This window comes from Felis catus, chromosome C2 (genome assembly GCF_018350175.1).
Source record: "Felis catus isolate Fca126 chromosome C2, F.catus_Fca126_mat1.0, whole genome shotgun sequence".
Classification (NCBI taxonomy): Eukaryota; Metazoa; Chordata; class Mammalia; order Carnivora; family Felidae; genus Felis; species Felis catus.
In genome coordinates this window covers 13,886,269-13,901,726 of record NC_058376.1, presented here as the reverse complement: position 1 = coordinate 13,901,726, position 15,458 = coordinate 13,886,269, and the positions used below count along the sequence as shown (strand labels likewise).

The window sequence follows — 15,458 nt, the reverse complement described above, 5'->3', positions numbered from 1 at the left end:
AGAAAACTAGGCATTTCCACCTATGGCTTTAAATCCCCTTGGAGCCAAGGTTTTTCTGGAAAGCAGTGGAACCAATGATTTTTTCTTCTTCCAGCTCATTCTAAAGGTTTGATTTCACTTTAGAGGAGGAAGAGAGAAGCCAACTGAGGAGTCTGAAGAGTGTTCTTTCAGTATGTGCAGCGTGAGCTCAGGGATCCGCAGAGATCATGGGGTGTGGTCACACGGCTGGGGGAGACTGAGCGCAAGCCTGGTCCAGATGCGTCTTTGGGTCGTAGAGCCATCCAGACGTGATGCTGCGGCAGTCCAGTGCTGACACCTCCCGACAGCCACCTCTGCCTTTGTCACCGGAGTCCAGGGCCCATTTGCAAGCCCATCCACACCTCAACCTCCCGCTCACTCAGCATCCTATTCACAGGGAGGAAAAGCATCTGGTCTCTTGACCTGCTCTCTGTGCAGGCACATTAGGGGACAAGGCTTTACAAACAGAGTCTGTGGTCCACCCACTGATAAATACCAAACACTGCCAATAGGTTCCGCATCCAGAGATCAAGCTCAAGGCAGCATTTCAGATATTCCAAAACTTGATGTTGAGCTTCTCAAAGACAGATGGGTCATTTTGCTGCTTATAATCTGACAGGGTTTCTGGAAATAGCAGCAGCGACCCGGCAGCCCTCTGCTGACCACAGTGCCATTTGGCGTTGCTCATCCTGAGTCACCAAGCCAGATGCTGGTGCTGGGGATGCGGCTCCAGCAGTACAAAATCCAGTGGTGTCGGGGCACCTGAGAGGCTCAGTCGGTTAAGCACTGGCTTAAGACTTTGGCTCAGGTCATGATCTCATGGTTCGTGGGTTCAAGCCCCATGTCGGGCTCTGTGCTGACAGCTCAGAGCCTGGAGCCTGCTTCAGATTCTGTGTCTCCCTCTCTCTCTGCCCCTCCCCCGCTTGTGCTCTGTCTCTCAAAACAATGAATAAACGTTAAAAAAAAATTAAAAACACAAACCAAACCAAAATTCAGTGGTGTGGTTACCACTATAGTGACTGGGGGATCAATAATAATAATAATTACTGACCTGTATTATTAGTAAGTAGTATAGCCAAGGATAAAAAAAAATTAATCAATCTTAGTTTGTTTGTACATATGAAATAACTAGTCAACCACCTCCCAGGACAGTCTCAACTAAGGTAACTACAGTCTCTACTACCCATGCCCCAAGCATCCACACAAAACAGGAGTGTTTATACACAGAAGTCAAATTCCCAGGTACCATTCTGGGCCACCGCCTTAGGGGATATGTCTTTAAACGTGATTGAGGGTCACTGGGGCAGATCATTCTCCAAACTCTACTTCCTTCTCCAACATAATTCTGTATCGGCACCCTCTGCCATGTGACTTTCTAGCACCTCCCACTACACCAGGCCAATCCCTGATGACTCTGCACGTGGCCATGTGCCTTGGGCCTCGGACTTGCCATAGTAAGTTTCCACCAGCCCTCCTGGGCTTCCACCGTCCATGGAAAGGATATGCCCGAGACAGCCACTGCTTCTTCAGCCCAGATCCCGAAAGGATGACAAGTAGAGTCTACCCGGGTTTTACGTTCTAGAGCTCACCAAGAGAGGCCAGAGTTCCACTGGCCCACATACCCGAGTGTGGTGGTATTCACTGAGATGTTATTTGTCACATAGTGAAAAGGGACTGATGCAGTCCCAGTCCATGTGGTTATGCTCTGTTTTCAAGTTTCCACATGGCCCACGGAATAAGGGTGTCAAGGCTGCCCATCCTGGCCAACAGTATCTCCCTTGGCCTTCTACTTGTCACCTTCTCAATTTTCTGCCCAAACCTCAAGACTAAGCTCTGATTAGAAGTCTGGCCTGTTCTACTCTGCCACGTCTTTTGGGCCCAAAGGGGACATGCCCTCTTTGGTCTTTTCTTCATCCTACCTAAGCAAAAGGGATGCTCTACGTGGTCCAGCTCAACTCCGCAGGGTTTAACATGGGGAGGTTGAAGGCCTCCCAGCTTCATCATACAGTATTTTCTTGAACAGCTTTGTTCTTTGTGCACATATCTGCCTTCAGGGATCGCCTGAGGAAAGTGGCTGATGACAAGATGAGCTATGGTAACGTGTCCCTGGAATGTTACCATTTCAATAGTGACCCACCTTTCCCAACAGATACTGATAAATGTTCCTATTCATAACTGTTGACAAACTGTTCATAAACCCATTCTAGGTTTTTACTGGATATTGCCATTAAAAAGAAACTACAATGATCAGGAATCAGCTCTGTGGGAATCAGGACATAACCTATGTGCCTCTAACTGGCTGCCTCTCAAAGTTTCCATAATTGCTCCAATGTATGTGGCAAGGAGTGTGATAACTGATCTGTGCACTATTTCCCCAGGACCCACATTTCCCTCAGGTCTTGTGTTTGTGAAATTGAGACCACTCCATCCTTTTCAGTTTGAAGACCATCCTCAAAGAGAGATTGCATGGAACTTGAGGCCTTCTCCTTGCCTAATCAAGGATCGTTGGCTACTAAACCTCTGCTCCACTTTGGGCGCCTACTTCTTTCTTATTCTTCTTACGGGGTTAAAACACAATCTTCCGTTGCTTTCTTTGGCATCTTTTCCAAACCTTGATCTTTCTGGGCTTTGGACGTCCTAATACTGAGATAGGATTTTCCTTCTCTTTAATACTGGTTCTCAGTTAAATGTCTCCCTTTATCTTTTGCACATTTCTTTTCACAAAATCTCAGCCCACGGGAGGCTATTTTGTACCGCACTTTGTCTCTTTGTTCCTCGCTAGAAAGATTTCTTACTTGATTGTCAGAATTTCATTGTAGAGGACGGGCAGTTTCACCAAAGCCATGTTCCCTTTCACGGTCCTTGACTTTTGAATCATATTCGTCTTTTTTTTTTTTCCCTAAATGCTTTGCAATCCACTATCCATATCACTTTCTAGTCTTTGGCATAACAAGGTCTTTGCCCCCAAGGTCATTAAAATCCAGAAGCTAGCTTGATGCATCATGAACAATATAATGAAAATGTTCATTTCCCAGGCCCAATAAAATTCACTTCTGTCAAAATTAAAATAAACTAAAACACAGGGGAGGAAGTGTTGTGATAAAAAAAATGTTTGCAGTATTGGGGTGCCTGGCTGCAGAAGCCTGATCTTGGGGTCGTTCGTGAGTTTGAGCTTCACATTGGGTATAGAGATTGCTTAAAAATAATAATAATAAATAATAAATATATAAAATAAAAATAAATAATAAATAAATACTTTAAAAAATGCTGTCAGTATTATTTGTAGTAGTCAATGAAACCAAGAGATCTGTCTAATGACAGGAAATTAAGTAAACCATTGTTCGCCCACACAATGAAATATTACACAATAATTTAAATGATTGTTTTCAATAATTTAAAACAACATGGAAGTTTTTTGTTCAATATTAAATAAACAAGGCATAAAATTATTTTCAAAGTATAACTATTCAAGCATATACAGAGACATAATTTTCTAAATCAAAGCAAACACCCAAACATTAAGAGTGGTAAGTGCTTTGTTTTGAGATCGAAGAGATTTTTCTCCTTGTCTTTTCCCGTATTTTGCCCTCTCACAAGCATCCCACGGCTTTCTTCTTACAAAGGTTTTATAAGAAAATGAGAACTCAGTCCAGAGTAGCCGTGCCCACCTTTTCTAAACTCTTGATTGATTACATCATCTGCCAGGTAGACTGAGAACATTCTCATGCTCTGCTTGTCACACCGGTAGAAAAAAATAAATGGTGTTTCAGTGGAACACCGTGGATCCTCTAACACACCCTCCCGAGCCATCAGACTCCAGCCCTCCATGCTGCCTTTGAGTTCCTCTGCAACTCTCTTGAAGGTGTCGGCAATGGTTGTCCAGTCGGGCGCTGACTTGACTTCCTCCCGCTGTGGAGAAGCCAGTGTGTCTCCATTTGCAAACGATCACACTATTTCTTCATGTCTTATCCACACCTGTGCTAGTCCAGCTTTTCCAAGAAACCGTGGTGACGTCTGTCTGGTTCCCTCCTATCATCTGAGTAACATAAATGTCTTAATATGTCTTTGCTTTTACATCTAGAGGAGGGCCCATGATTTTACCTCTGTCTGAAAATCAGCCTTTAGCAGTCTGAAAACTTGTTTTGTTTCCCTGAAGACATCAAAATGAACCCGGACAGTAATCCTGTGTACCTTGAGGATAAGGCTGTTTTCTCTCTGCTTAGACTAAACAACCAAGTTTCCCCACCCCCTTGTCTTTTACCCTCTTCGTCATCCCAGTAGGAGTGATTTTCTTCCTGGTTCCCTCCCAGCTTTTCTCCTTTCTTTTCTTTTAAAGGCAGAAAGCAAACCCGAGGAGAATATTCCAGCCGAATGCACAGAGGCAGTGATGAACGTTATTACATATCCTATCCCTCGGATTCATCTCAGTATTATCAGAATTTTTATTCACATAAGCTCTTGTCAATGACTCAGGCATTATTTATAATTTGCTCTCAGTTTTTCTCAGGTGTATCTGGCCCTGTCACTCTTTCTTCTAAGTAGGTTTTTAGGTAGACTTTAAAAAAAAACAGATTTAGAGTCATTTGAAATTTTCATTCATTTAGCAAATATTGACTGAGTCCCTACGACAGGCTGAGCATTATTCTAATCTCGAGGGATGCAGCTTCAGCCTTTTACGGTGCTTACGGAAGCAGCCCAAGCCATGGTCATGGGGGTTCAGGCTCACACATAACAGAATAAAACCAGAGGTCCCGAGGGGGAAGGAATGAGACTCAGAGACACGGTTCCGATATTAAGAACTAATTCAGCTGAGGAAGAAAATTCACTTACAGCCTTGGATAAAGGGTAAAAGTTCCACCGACAAAAACAATACCTTCGTAACTCTTTCACTTACAAATAACACCTTCAGAAAACAATGGAACCAACCCAGCTTTACTGCCAGGTGTTCTGAGAGGCCGGCCCCCTTACCTCTTTTTTCTCACCGGTCTGTTCAGCAATGAGCTGGTCAAACACAGCCCCAAATTCTTCATGAATTTTCTGCATTTCATTGATGTGACTTGCAACCTTGTTCATAGTCTTGATGGCCACTGGAAGAAAACGGCCGTGAAAGGCAAAGGCTGTTTAGAGACGGTCACGGAGACACGGGCAGGGGGGGCGGGGGGCAGACCTCGGGGCCGGGGCCTCACCGTCCAGGTGGTAGTGCTCCTCGCTCTCGGCATCCGTCAGGGCAAAGAGCTCCTTCAGCAGAAGCGGGTACTTGAGGATCCTCTGGATGGGCTTGATGAGGTAAGACTCGAGAGTGGCCGAGTGCTGCTGTTTCGGGTTCTGGGCATCTAAGAACGCCTTGAAAGCCGTGTCCGTCTTGGCTGGAAGAGATTAACACAGGCTGTCAGGATGGAACCTCCAAATGACCCCCTCCCCACCATTTCCCTCACTTTTTCCAAGGCGCCTTTCCACAGGACTGAGTGGAGAGTGTGTTGCAGGAGGAAGGAAGGCGGGGGGGGGGGGGGGGGGGGGGGCCAGGGAGACAACTGGAAGAGCCTGTCAGGCTTCTTTGTTAGGGGGCAATAATGGAGTCTGAGTAAAGGGATAACAGGGTTTGTAAATCCTACACCTGGGCTTTCAGGGGCTGCTGTTCATCCTCCTCGTACTAAGAACGTCTTTTTTTTTTTTAATTTTTTTTGGAGTTTATTTATTTTGAGAGACAGAGAACGAGCAGGGTAGGAACAGAGAGAGGGGAGAGAGAGAATCCATGCTGCTAGTGCAGCGTCCGACACAGTCCTCGAACTCACGAACTGTGACATCATGACCTGAGCTGGACGGAACCAAGAGTCAGATGCTTAACTGACTGAGCCACCAGGACGCCCCAAGAATGTCTTTTTATTCTGTTATTTTGACATCTGGGGGCCTTACAGACCCCGGAACTGCCCCTCCCGGGGCTAGCCATTCCTACATGCAGCAAAGGACTCACCCACCGGGGAGCACACCTTTCGTATGCAAACCAACCAATGTGGAGTCCCCTACCCCCATCTCTTCTAGTGGGCCCTGACACTCTGGGCCGCTATTCCCCTGCCCTAATCCCCTCAGGGCCAGGTACCAGACAAATCAGGACCGCCCCTCTACCTCAGAACCCACTGAAACCCCCCCACCCTAAGCCTGCTTACCCTGCCTCGCTCCGTCCTTTGTGCAACAACCACAATAAAGTTGCCCACGTTCCCCCCTGGCTCCTGCTTCCTGACTGGCCCTGGTGCTTCCCAGTGTGGCCCTGTGTGGCATGTCTCGCCCCCTTCTTTGGGGAACTGTGGGTAACAAACTACCTTTACAAAGGCAACGGTCTCCCTGGTCTGTTCGCTTCGCCGTATCTGAATACTCAGAAAGCCTACATGTTGAAACACTCCTTACCCTGGTTTTCTTAATCTTTAAAGCATTTCATTGCCAGTTAGAATCCCTTTTTTTTTTTTGAGAAAAGATATGAAAAAAAACGAAAAAATGAGAAGCAGTGGTGCTCTGTAGCTCTGGGAAGTGGGGCAGGGCTGGGTCTCCCACAGCCAATGCCTTTGAAGATCTGTTCTATGTTAATATGCTGCTACCAGCTATCAGCATCTAGAGGGCAGCGCCTCCCTCCCAGAGCCCAGGACTGCACAGTCCATTCAGAGGGAAACATGCATCTGACCTCAAAGAACCCAGGCAGCACTTTCTTCATCAGCCTGGTTTCTATCTGTGTCCCAGCAGGGCTGAAAAGCAGCCCTGGGGAGTTGAGGGAACCCAGACCAGCAACAAGGTACCCACCAGTGGGTAGTTGGGAAGACAAGCCTAATTAGGAAGACAAGGCTAATTAATGCCATCTAGGTGCAGAGAAACTGGGGGGAGGGAGAAGGGAATGAGGGCACAAAACGGGGGAAAAAAGGTACAATATATCAAAGTGACGTAACAGTGGGCATACCCTTTTTCAAAAGCTTCTGATAAAAAATGTATCTCCGTCTCCAGGGATTAGCAGCGCAAGCTGAGACCAGAAGATGTTGTAAAAGGGCATCATGGATTGTAAACTGATTATTCTATCTTTATTCAAAGAAAAACAGCAACCATGTGAAGGTGGCCTCATAAAGACCACAATCTTTTCATCCCTTTTAAGCCCTGTGAAGAGGAATTAGACTGCATGGGGTTTGGGGCCACCGTTTCTCCTCCTGCCAAAGAGCAAATCTGGGAAAAGAAAGGAGACTGGGAAGGAGTGGCCTGTGTGTCAGGAAAGCAAGGCCCAGCCCCTCCGATGCCCAGGAGGCTGTGGCTACTGTGCGACATCCCAAGTGTCTACTGCCCACATCTAGAAGGGGCGTAGGAATCCCCTCAAAATCCGAAAGCCCAAAACAATGGCCACTGGCATTTAATCCATCAACCATATTTCATGTCAGAGCAAAACTCAGCTCTTGGTGAGTTAAGGGAGTCTCACTTTCATCCAACCTAGCCGTGAGCCTATTAAGAGTGAGACTTTTGGGACACCTGGGTGACTCAGTCGGTTAAGCATCTGACTTCGGCTCAGGTCATGATCACACAGTTCATGGGGTCAAGCCCCGCATAAGGGTCTTGCCTCTCAGCACAGAACCCACTTTGGATCCTCTCTCTCTGCCCCTCCCCCACTTGCGCTCCCTTCCTCTCGAAAATAAACATGAAAACAAAAGAAAAGAGTCACAGACTTTTGTTCTCCAAGAGTTCTCTTCACCCTCCCCTCTAGGCAACTTTGGCCATTAGAAAAATGTAGGTCATACCTAATGTTTCCAGGGATCATTTTGAAAGACAATATTTTTCAGGTGCAAAAAACAATGTTATTGGATTAAGAAAAAATCCCCAGGGGCACAATTTAATCTAATTGAGTGATTAAAAGTAACACAAATTGCTCTAAAGCCTGTAATGTGTATATAATCTTACAGGAGAACAAAGTTCTCTAAAATTGTTATGTTAATGATCTCCTAACAATCAGCAGTCAGTTAAAGTTGAAAAAGAAGCCTGTATGCAGAACTCTCTGCCCAATATAGGACATGTGAAAGCAGCATATGCGAAAAGTTGGGCCAGACAACGTGACAAGGCAATTCCCAGGCTCCCTCTAAAAAAGTTTTCTTTAATGTTTATTTATTTTTGAGAGAGGGAGAGAGACAGAGTGTGAGCGGGAGAGTAGCAGAGAGGGAGGGAGACACAGAATCGGAAGCAGGCTCCAGGCTCTGAGCTGTCAGCACACAGCCCGATGCGGGGCTCAAACTCACAAGCTCTGAGATCATGACCTGAGCTGAAGTCGGACGCTTAACGGACTGAGCCACCCAGGCTTCCTTGACATTTCATGTTGAAAATGTCCTTTGAATTTCATGTTGGGATAGGTGCCGTGGCAATCAACTAGCTCTACCAGTAAGTATGTCATTATCTGGGGCATGCTCTTCTGTCAACCGGAGACCTGCACTGTACTAATATTTCCTATAATAGGTTTTAAATTAAGCCAAGCTCATTCTCTCTGGCAGGAAAGCATAACATGGATAAATTATTTACGTATTCAGGGACTGGATCCGCAGCTGTGCACATGACAGCCACAGGGAAGTGTTAAGAACGAGCAGGCTGATTTCCAGAGATCCTTTGCAATCGGACTTTCTACCGATTATACTGTTTCCCAGGGAAATGCCTTTTTTTTTGTTTTTTTTTAAATCACCTATCACTAACATCACATGCTGAACTAGGGAAGCAGAACAGCTTTCTGGAGACTCTCAGCTTTAGCAGTGCTGGTGGTGGCTATTATCACACACCTAGGGAGAAAAACATAGGTGAGGGAAAGAGGCATTCCACCAAAAGGCCCAGTAAGTGTGCGAGGTTATAAGGAAATGAATGAACATTAGGAGTAAAGCAGGGATTTCTAAAGCTCCTCTGTTTTTGCATAATTGCAAGATGACCCCTCAATTCTGGCCCCAAATAGATGAGTCAAACCTTTCGCTATGAGAAGACTGGTAAGACCGTTACTCCAAGATAGTAGGGGCACCTGGCTGGCCCCGTCAGTAGAGTGTGTGACTCGGCATCTCGCGGGTTGTGAGTTAGAGCCCCATGTTGGGCACAGACTTTACTTAAAAAAAAAAAAAAGACAGAGGCACCTGGGTGGCTCAGTCAGTTAAGCACCCGACTCTTGATTTTGGCTCAGGTCATGATCTCACGGTTTGTGAGTTCGAGCCCTGCGTGGGGCCCTGTGCTGACAGCAGAGCCTGCTTGGGATTTTGTCTCCCTCTCTCTCTGCCCCGCCCCTGGTTGCTCCCTACTTTCTCTCAAAATAAATAAAAACAAACTTAAAAAAAAAAAAAGACAGCAATGCATTTCACTTCTTAGTACCTTTATTTGTGTAACATCTATCTGGCACATCAATGACTCGTGGATTTCTGTCCCAAACCCCCAACCACAGTCAGCCACACACAAATGGGAATCTACAACAGACATGCCCACCTGCCGCCCAGTCCTCACCGGCCTACCTTTCACCAGGACCTTGGGGACCTTCGTGTGGCTGGCGCAGAAGGCACTGTAGAGCTTGAAGCGGTCAGCATAATACAGAAAGGATCCCCCCAGGGAGAACAGCACTTTCTGGATTCAACGAGAAAAACCGCAGTTAGTTCATGTTCGTCCTCATCTAGAAATATCAGCAGGACACAGAGGGAGCCCACATCTGCCTGACCCTCCCCACACATCAGCACCATTCACACCTGTCACAGCCTTTCTTTGCTCCCCGACGGCCTGAAACTGCCTACTGGAAAGGTCGAGGGCTTACATGTTTGTGGAGTTGGCCTTCTTGCTAATTACAGTGGAGATGTCACTGCTTCTCCAGCCCTGGGCCTTTAAATGACCTACCTGGGATGTCTGAATGTTAATGAGAAAATATAGATGGCATTTTGGAAAAGGCAGAAATCTCCTGAAATCTCTCATTAGCTCATCCTGGGAGGGGGAAGCGACAAACCAAATAGAGGCAAGAAATGCATACACCCCAAAAATAGAAGACACATTTCCCTGGTCACTAATTCCACCCTCTCCAATATCACTCCCTTGTCTAGCAGGGAGTAGATAAGAATGTAAGAAACATGCTAGGCTACTGGAATTAGATATCCTCTCCCAGCCCATACCCTCTGCCTCAAAAGGCTCAAAGATGGGTGATGAACTTCCCTATTAGAATTTAGTTTGCAGGGCGCCTGGGTGGCTCAGTCGGTCGGGCGTCCAACTTCGGCTCAGGTCATGATCTCACAGTTCATGAGATCAAGCCCTGAACTGGGCTCTGTGTGGACAGCTCAGTGCCTGCTTTGGATTCTGTGTCTCCCTCTCTCTCTGCGCACCCCCCGCTCATGCTCTGTCTCTCTAAAAAATAAATACTTTTTTTAATTAAAAAAAATAAATAAAAGTGAGGATCCAAGAAAAAAAAAAAGTTTTGGATTTCAATGTGCAATTTACCTAATGAGCAATGCACAGAATTCTGATAGATGGTCTACTAAGAACAAAAAGTTTCTTTTCAACTACCCAGAATAGGTAATTGGAGACCTACACTTGTTTCCTATGCTTTCTACTTTTCCTCCTTTCCTTTTCAAGCCCCACCCCTCCCAACCTCACCACCCTGGCTGAGAGGGGTCCAGCAGGGACAGTTATCCTTGGAGATACACTCAGTAACTAAAAAGAAAAGATGTGAAAGAGAAAGCTCTAAACATAACCCCTCACGTTAACTGTATCAAGCCATTAGTTAGGTCTAACTTATTACTTACTTAGCATTTACCATACAGGCACCCACAGATAAAACATTAAGGCATTCATTTATTCTTCTGGCCTTAAAAAAATGATCTCAGGGCACAAAGTGTGCCCAAGTATGAGGGGTTTAGACACAAAGACTATATTTACCCCAAGTTGCCCTTCCGTAGGACATCACAGAGCCACTCACTGGATGTTGGACGTAGCAAATTTCCAAGGGCACATTTTATCAAGACTTGTTTGACCTCAGAACTAGTTATATTTCTTTCTGATACTGCCTTAGAACTAGAGTTTTATGCAGTCTGAATATTGGAACAAGCTTCTATGTTTCTGGCCAAATGTACAATCAGAATTTAGACAGAGCACCAAGGGTAAAACCGACAGGGACAGGTGTGGGAGCAAAGGCAAGACAATCCAGAAGCCAACTGAGAGGTGCTGGAGAGGAGCTCTTGGGCCATGAATATTCAATATGCATCAGTTGTCTTGCCTTCCTGGCAGAATGGAGACCTTCAGGGTATGCAATAAACCAGTACAGCCACAGTCAGGGAAGAGTCCCACTCTAGTGGCATTTAGAACTGTAACCGTTCAGAGACAGCTTACTCAAAGAATCCATGCAGCAATCCCTCCTAGAAGAACCCTGCTCATAATGCAGCCATGTTCATACTACAGTTCTGTTCACCTACCTCTCCTCAATTGATTCACTGAACCTACACTCAAAGAACCGGCGTCCCAGCAAGAGACTGGTAAGTGAATTCAATGAGTGTTGTATGCTTTAGATTAAAACCAAGTGTTTTAGGGGCACCTGGGTGGCTCAGTCAGTTAAGTGTCCCCCTTCGGCTCAGGTCATGATCTCATGGTTCATGAGTTGGAGCCCCGTGTCAGGCTCTGTGCTGACAGCTCAGAGCCTGGAGCCTGTTTCAGATTCTGTGTCTCCCTCTTGCTCTCTGCCCCTCCCCCACTCGCACTCTGTCTCTCTCTCTCTCTCAAAAATAAATGTTAAAAAAATTTTTTTAAACCTCTCAAAAATAAATGTTAAAAAAATTTTTTTAAACCAAGTGTTTTAAGGAATGTCTGTAACCATTTGTTTTTTTAGATCCTCATCAAACAACTTTTTTGATTAACAAATCACTGACCCTTGTCATGACTTTGAACTGTCTTAATTAATGCACTAATTTAGAAAACACAGGGGCGCCTGGGTGGCGCAGTCGGTTAAGCGTCCGACTTCAGCCAGGTCACGATCTCACGGTCCGTGAGTTTGAGCCCCGCGTCGGGCTCTGGGCTGATGGCTCAGAGCCTGGAGCCTGTTTCCAATTCTGTGTCTCCCTCTCTCTCTGCCCCTCCCCCGTTCATGCTCTGTCTCTCTCTGTCCCAAAAATAAATAAACGTTGGGAAAAAAAAAAAAAGAGAAAAAAAAAATAGAAAATACATGTTATCATTACAAACACACACAAAGGAACCAAACTGTATTTTGAATGGACAGCAGAACCACCCTGAGGATGAAGAGGGAAGAAAATTAATTCATGCAAGCAGCATTTGAATACACACACAAATGAACCTTATGCGGTAATTAGGATTAAAGAGGTATCCTGCCTGCAACTAAACTCTTCAATGGTTCGAGGAAAAAAAAAATTATATTCCACAGACACACAGATACATACACATATACATATCAGAGATAGGAAGGGAGAGAAATAATAAAACAAACGTGGTCAAATGTTCACATTTGGGAAATCTGGGTGAAGGAGATCCAGGAATTCTTCCAGACTATTCTTGCAACCAGTCTCAAGACATATCCAAATAAAAACAGATAACTATATGTGAAAACACATTTGGGGGCACCTGGGTGGCTCAGTCAGCTGACTGTCTGACTCTTGGCTTTGGCGTGGGTCGTGATCTTGCAGCTTCGTGGGTTCAAGTGCCGCTCTATCAGTGCAGAGCCTGGTTGGAATTCTCTCTCTCCATCTCTCTCTGCCCCTGCCTGGCTCACGCTGTGTCTGTCTCTCTCAGAATAAATAAACTTAAAAAGAAAAGACTATATTCATATACTAAGTGTATGAACATGTGTATGTATACTGAATAGCTCCCATTGCAAAGGATCACTGACCCAAAAAAAAACACGAGGGAGAAAGGGCAGCCAAGTCCCTAAATGTGTATACTAACATCACTCAGCCATATCTTGGCAAGCTCTACGAGAGGTCGAAGCGTATGGGGGCCCCACATAGACAGCTGAACCCGAGTCCAACACAATGGCCAAATTAACAAAGCAAAGAGAATAGAAGGATGGTCATTTCAGCACATAGTACCAGAAAAATCACATTCACAGGCAAAAAAGATGACTTTGATTCCTACATTGCACCTTAACAAATTTAATTCAAAACAGATCCGAGACCATAAGGTACATGCCCCAATTACAAAGCTTCTGGGAGAAAACAGAAGAAAATGTTTATGACCCTGGTTTAGGCCAAAATTCCACAGCCAGGACACCAAAAGTGTGACCCAAGAAAGAAAAGATTTGAAAAATTGGGCTTCATCAAAATTTAAAATTCCTGATCTTTGAAAGACACTGTATGACAAGAAAACATTTACAAATCCCGGTTCTGGTAAAGGACTTCCACTCAAGACCCAATAGTAAGAAAACCAAAAAAATCAACGGGCGAATGGTATGAATAGGTCCGTCACCAAAGAGGATATGTTACAGGCAAACGAGCACATCAGAACACGTGCACCGTCATGTCATAAGGGAAATTAAAATGGAAGTCACAGCCAGATGCCACTACACATGCGTTAGGATGGCTACAATTATAAACAGAGACCATGACCTCCTCGTGAGGGTAAGGGGGAACCGCCGGTGACAAGGTACATTGGCTCAACCACGTGATCCAGCCACTCTACTCCTGGGTATTTAGCCAGAAGAAAGGAAAGCAGATATCCACACTAACACTTGTACACAAATGTTCACAGCAGCTTTACTTGCAACTGCCCCAAACTTGGAAACCACCCAAGTGTCCAGAAAAGGTGATAAGATAACAGAGCGTGCTATACCTGTTAACCCGTATGGTGGGTCACCACTGAGCGATGGCAAGGTTGGACTATTGGCAGATTGAGATACGCAGCCACAAGGATGAAACGTGATTAAACTAAGGACAGGACGCCACGTAAAAAGAGCACACGCTGCATGATTCCATTTATATAAAACTGCACAATGCAAGTTAATCTAACTAATCTATGGTATCACAAAGTGCACGCGGTGGCCTGGGGCTGACGGGCAGTGAGGGGCGGGAGACAGGAATCACCAAAGAGCAGGAAAAACACATTCGGGGCTGATCGTTATGGGTATGTACATATGGCAAGATTCATCAAACTGTGCAATTTGAATATATGCAGCATATTCTATGTCAATTATACTCGAATTTTAAAATCTGTTTCTTAAAAGCGTATGACGGTGACATGCAAGCCAACAACACTGTGCATGAAGCAGCGAGCTCTGTCATTTGCAGGTGTAGCATAGGAAATTATCTGCAATAAAGGAAACCCGGCCAAGGAGGAGGACACAAGCTGTAAGTATCCTCACTACGGTACTCGTCATAAATCCTCATTAAGGCTATAAGAACGCTGTAAGATGGAAGATTGTGTTCCTCCTGGATAATGATAAGCATTTCCATTAAGCAAAGTTTTCCAGAACAGGATAAATTAATTTGTTTACTGGGAAACCAAGGGTGCTGGTCTAATTTGCTAATAACAAGTATTAAAGGGCCCCACATAAACAGAACAAAAGGTCAAGGTTGGTCTATCTTCCACAGCAGAAGCTGGTAGACCTACCAGGTTTGATACGTGTTGATGGCACTAGTGTCCCCTTAGCCAGACAAAGGTCCCCTCTTAGACTCCCTTCCTGAATGGACGCCACTGGAGGTCCAATGAAGACTCAACACCATGAGCACGAGAACTGACCAGAAAGAGCCCAGGCCCCCTGCTATCAGGAGAGTCAACCTGACCTACAGGATAGCCCACCCATGACATTAGGAGGCAGCCTCATGCCTTTGAAGATGAGACTTACCTTAAATTGGTCGACTTTCTCGAGCTTTTCCAAATCAGGGACCAGTCTTACTCCATCCTCCAGGGTTTTCAGAAATTCTACCTGAAACTCTACCATTTCGGTGAGGTTTCCGAAGAGCACGTCCAGCTGGAAAATGGAAAAAGAATTTAATCCACTCTACATTTCATTAGTGGTCAGAAACTTTATTTGCTTCCGATTTCAAAGCTCTTCTATCAATACTTATCAATTAAGATAATGAGCCCACCATGGGGAAGGGGGGAAAGGTGAGGGGGGAGCAGCTCCTCACCCTTTGAGTGCAAGCCAAGAGCTTAACAGGCAATCATTTGAGCTATTTATTACAATTAAGCAAATTCAAATTGCTTTCAGTGTTGCCTGTGTGCCTCGCTCCTTCTTCACCAGGTTCAACTGCAATGTGACCCTCACAAAGTTAGGTCATTTTTCCATCATACCTCATCTTGGGTGAGGAAAGTTTCTTTTTGAAGAGGTTTTAGGTATCTCTCCATGAGACAGTTTAAGTCCTAAGGGTTGAAAGGATACTTCATTAGCACCTCTAAAAGTCTGTAAAGCATCTAAAGAAGAAAAAACAGATTATGTCCCAAACGCTAACATTACACTCTTTAGGTCATTAAATTCCCTTAAAGCA

At 45.1% G+C, this 15,458-nt stretch overlaps 1 protein-coding gene across 13 annotated transcripts in view; it reads right to left on the bottom strand.

Moving 5' to 3' along the window:
* Positions 1 to 15,458, bottom strand: part of TIAM1 (TIAM Rac1 associated GEF 1) — a 399,670-nt gene that overhangs the window by 19,247 nt on the left and 364,965 nt on the right. For all 13 annotated transcript variants that reach the window (XM_045036687.1, XM_045036692.1, XM_045036693.1 and 10 more), the window contains 5 exons: positions 15,265 to 15,333; positions 14,816 to 14,941; positions 9,510 to 9,618; positions 5,205 to 5,384; positions 4,987 to 5,105 (listed from right to left, as the gene is read on the bottom strand). In XM_045036687.1, the coding sequence (XP_044892622.1) occupies positions 4,987 to 5,105; positions 5,205 to 5,384; positions 9,510 to 9,618; positions 14,816 to 14,941; positions 15,265 to 15,333 (603 nt within the window). The remainder of the gene's footprint in view (positions 1 to 4,986; positions 5,106 to 5,204; positions 5,385 to 9,509; positions 9,619 to 14,815; positions 14,942 to 15,264; positions 15,334 to 15,458) is intronic.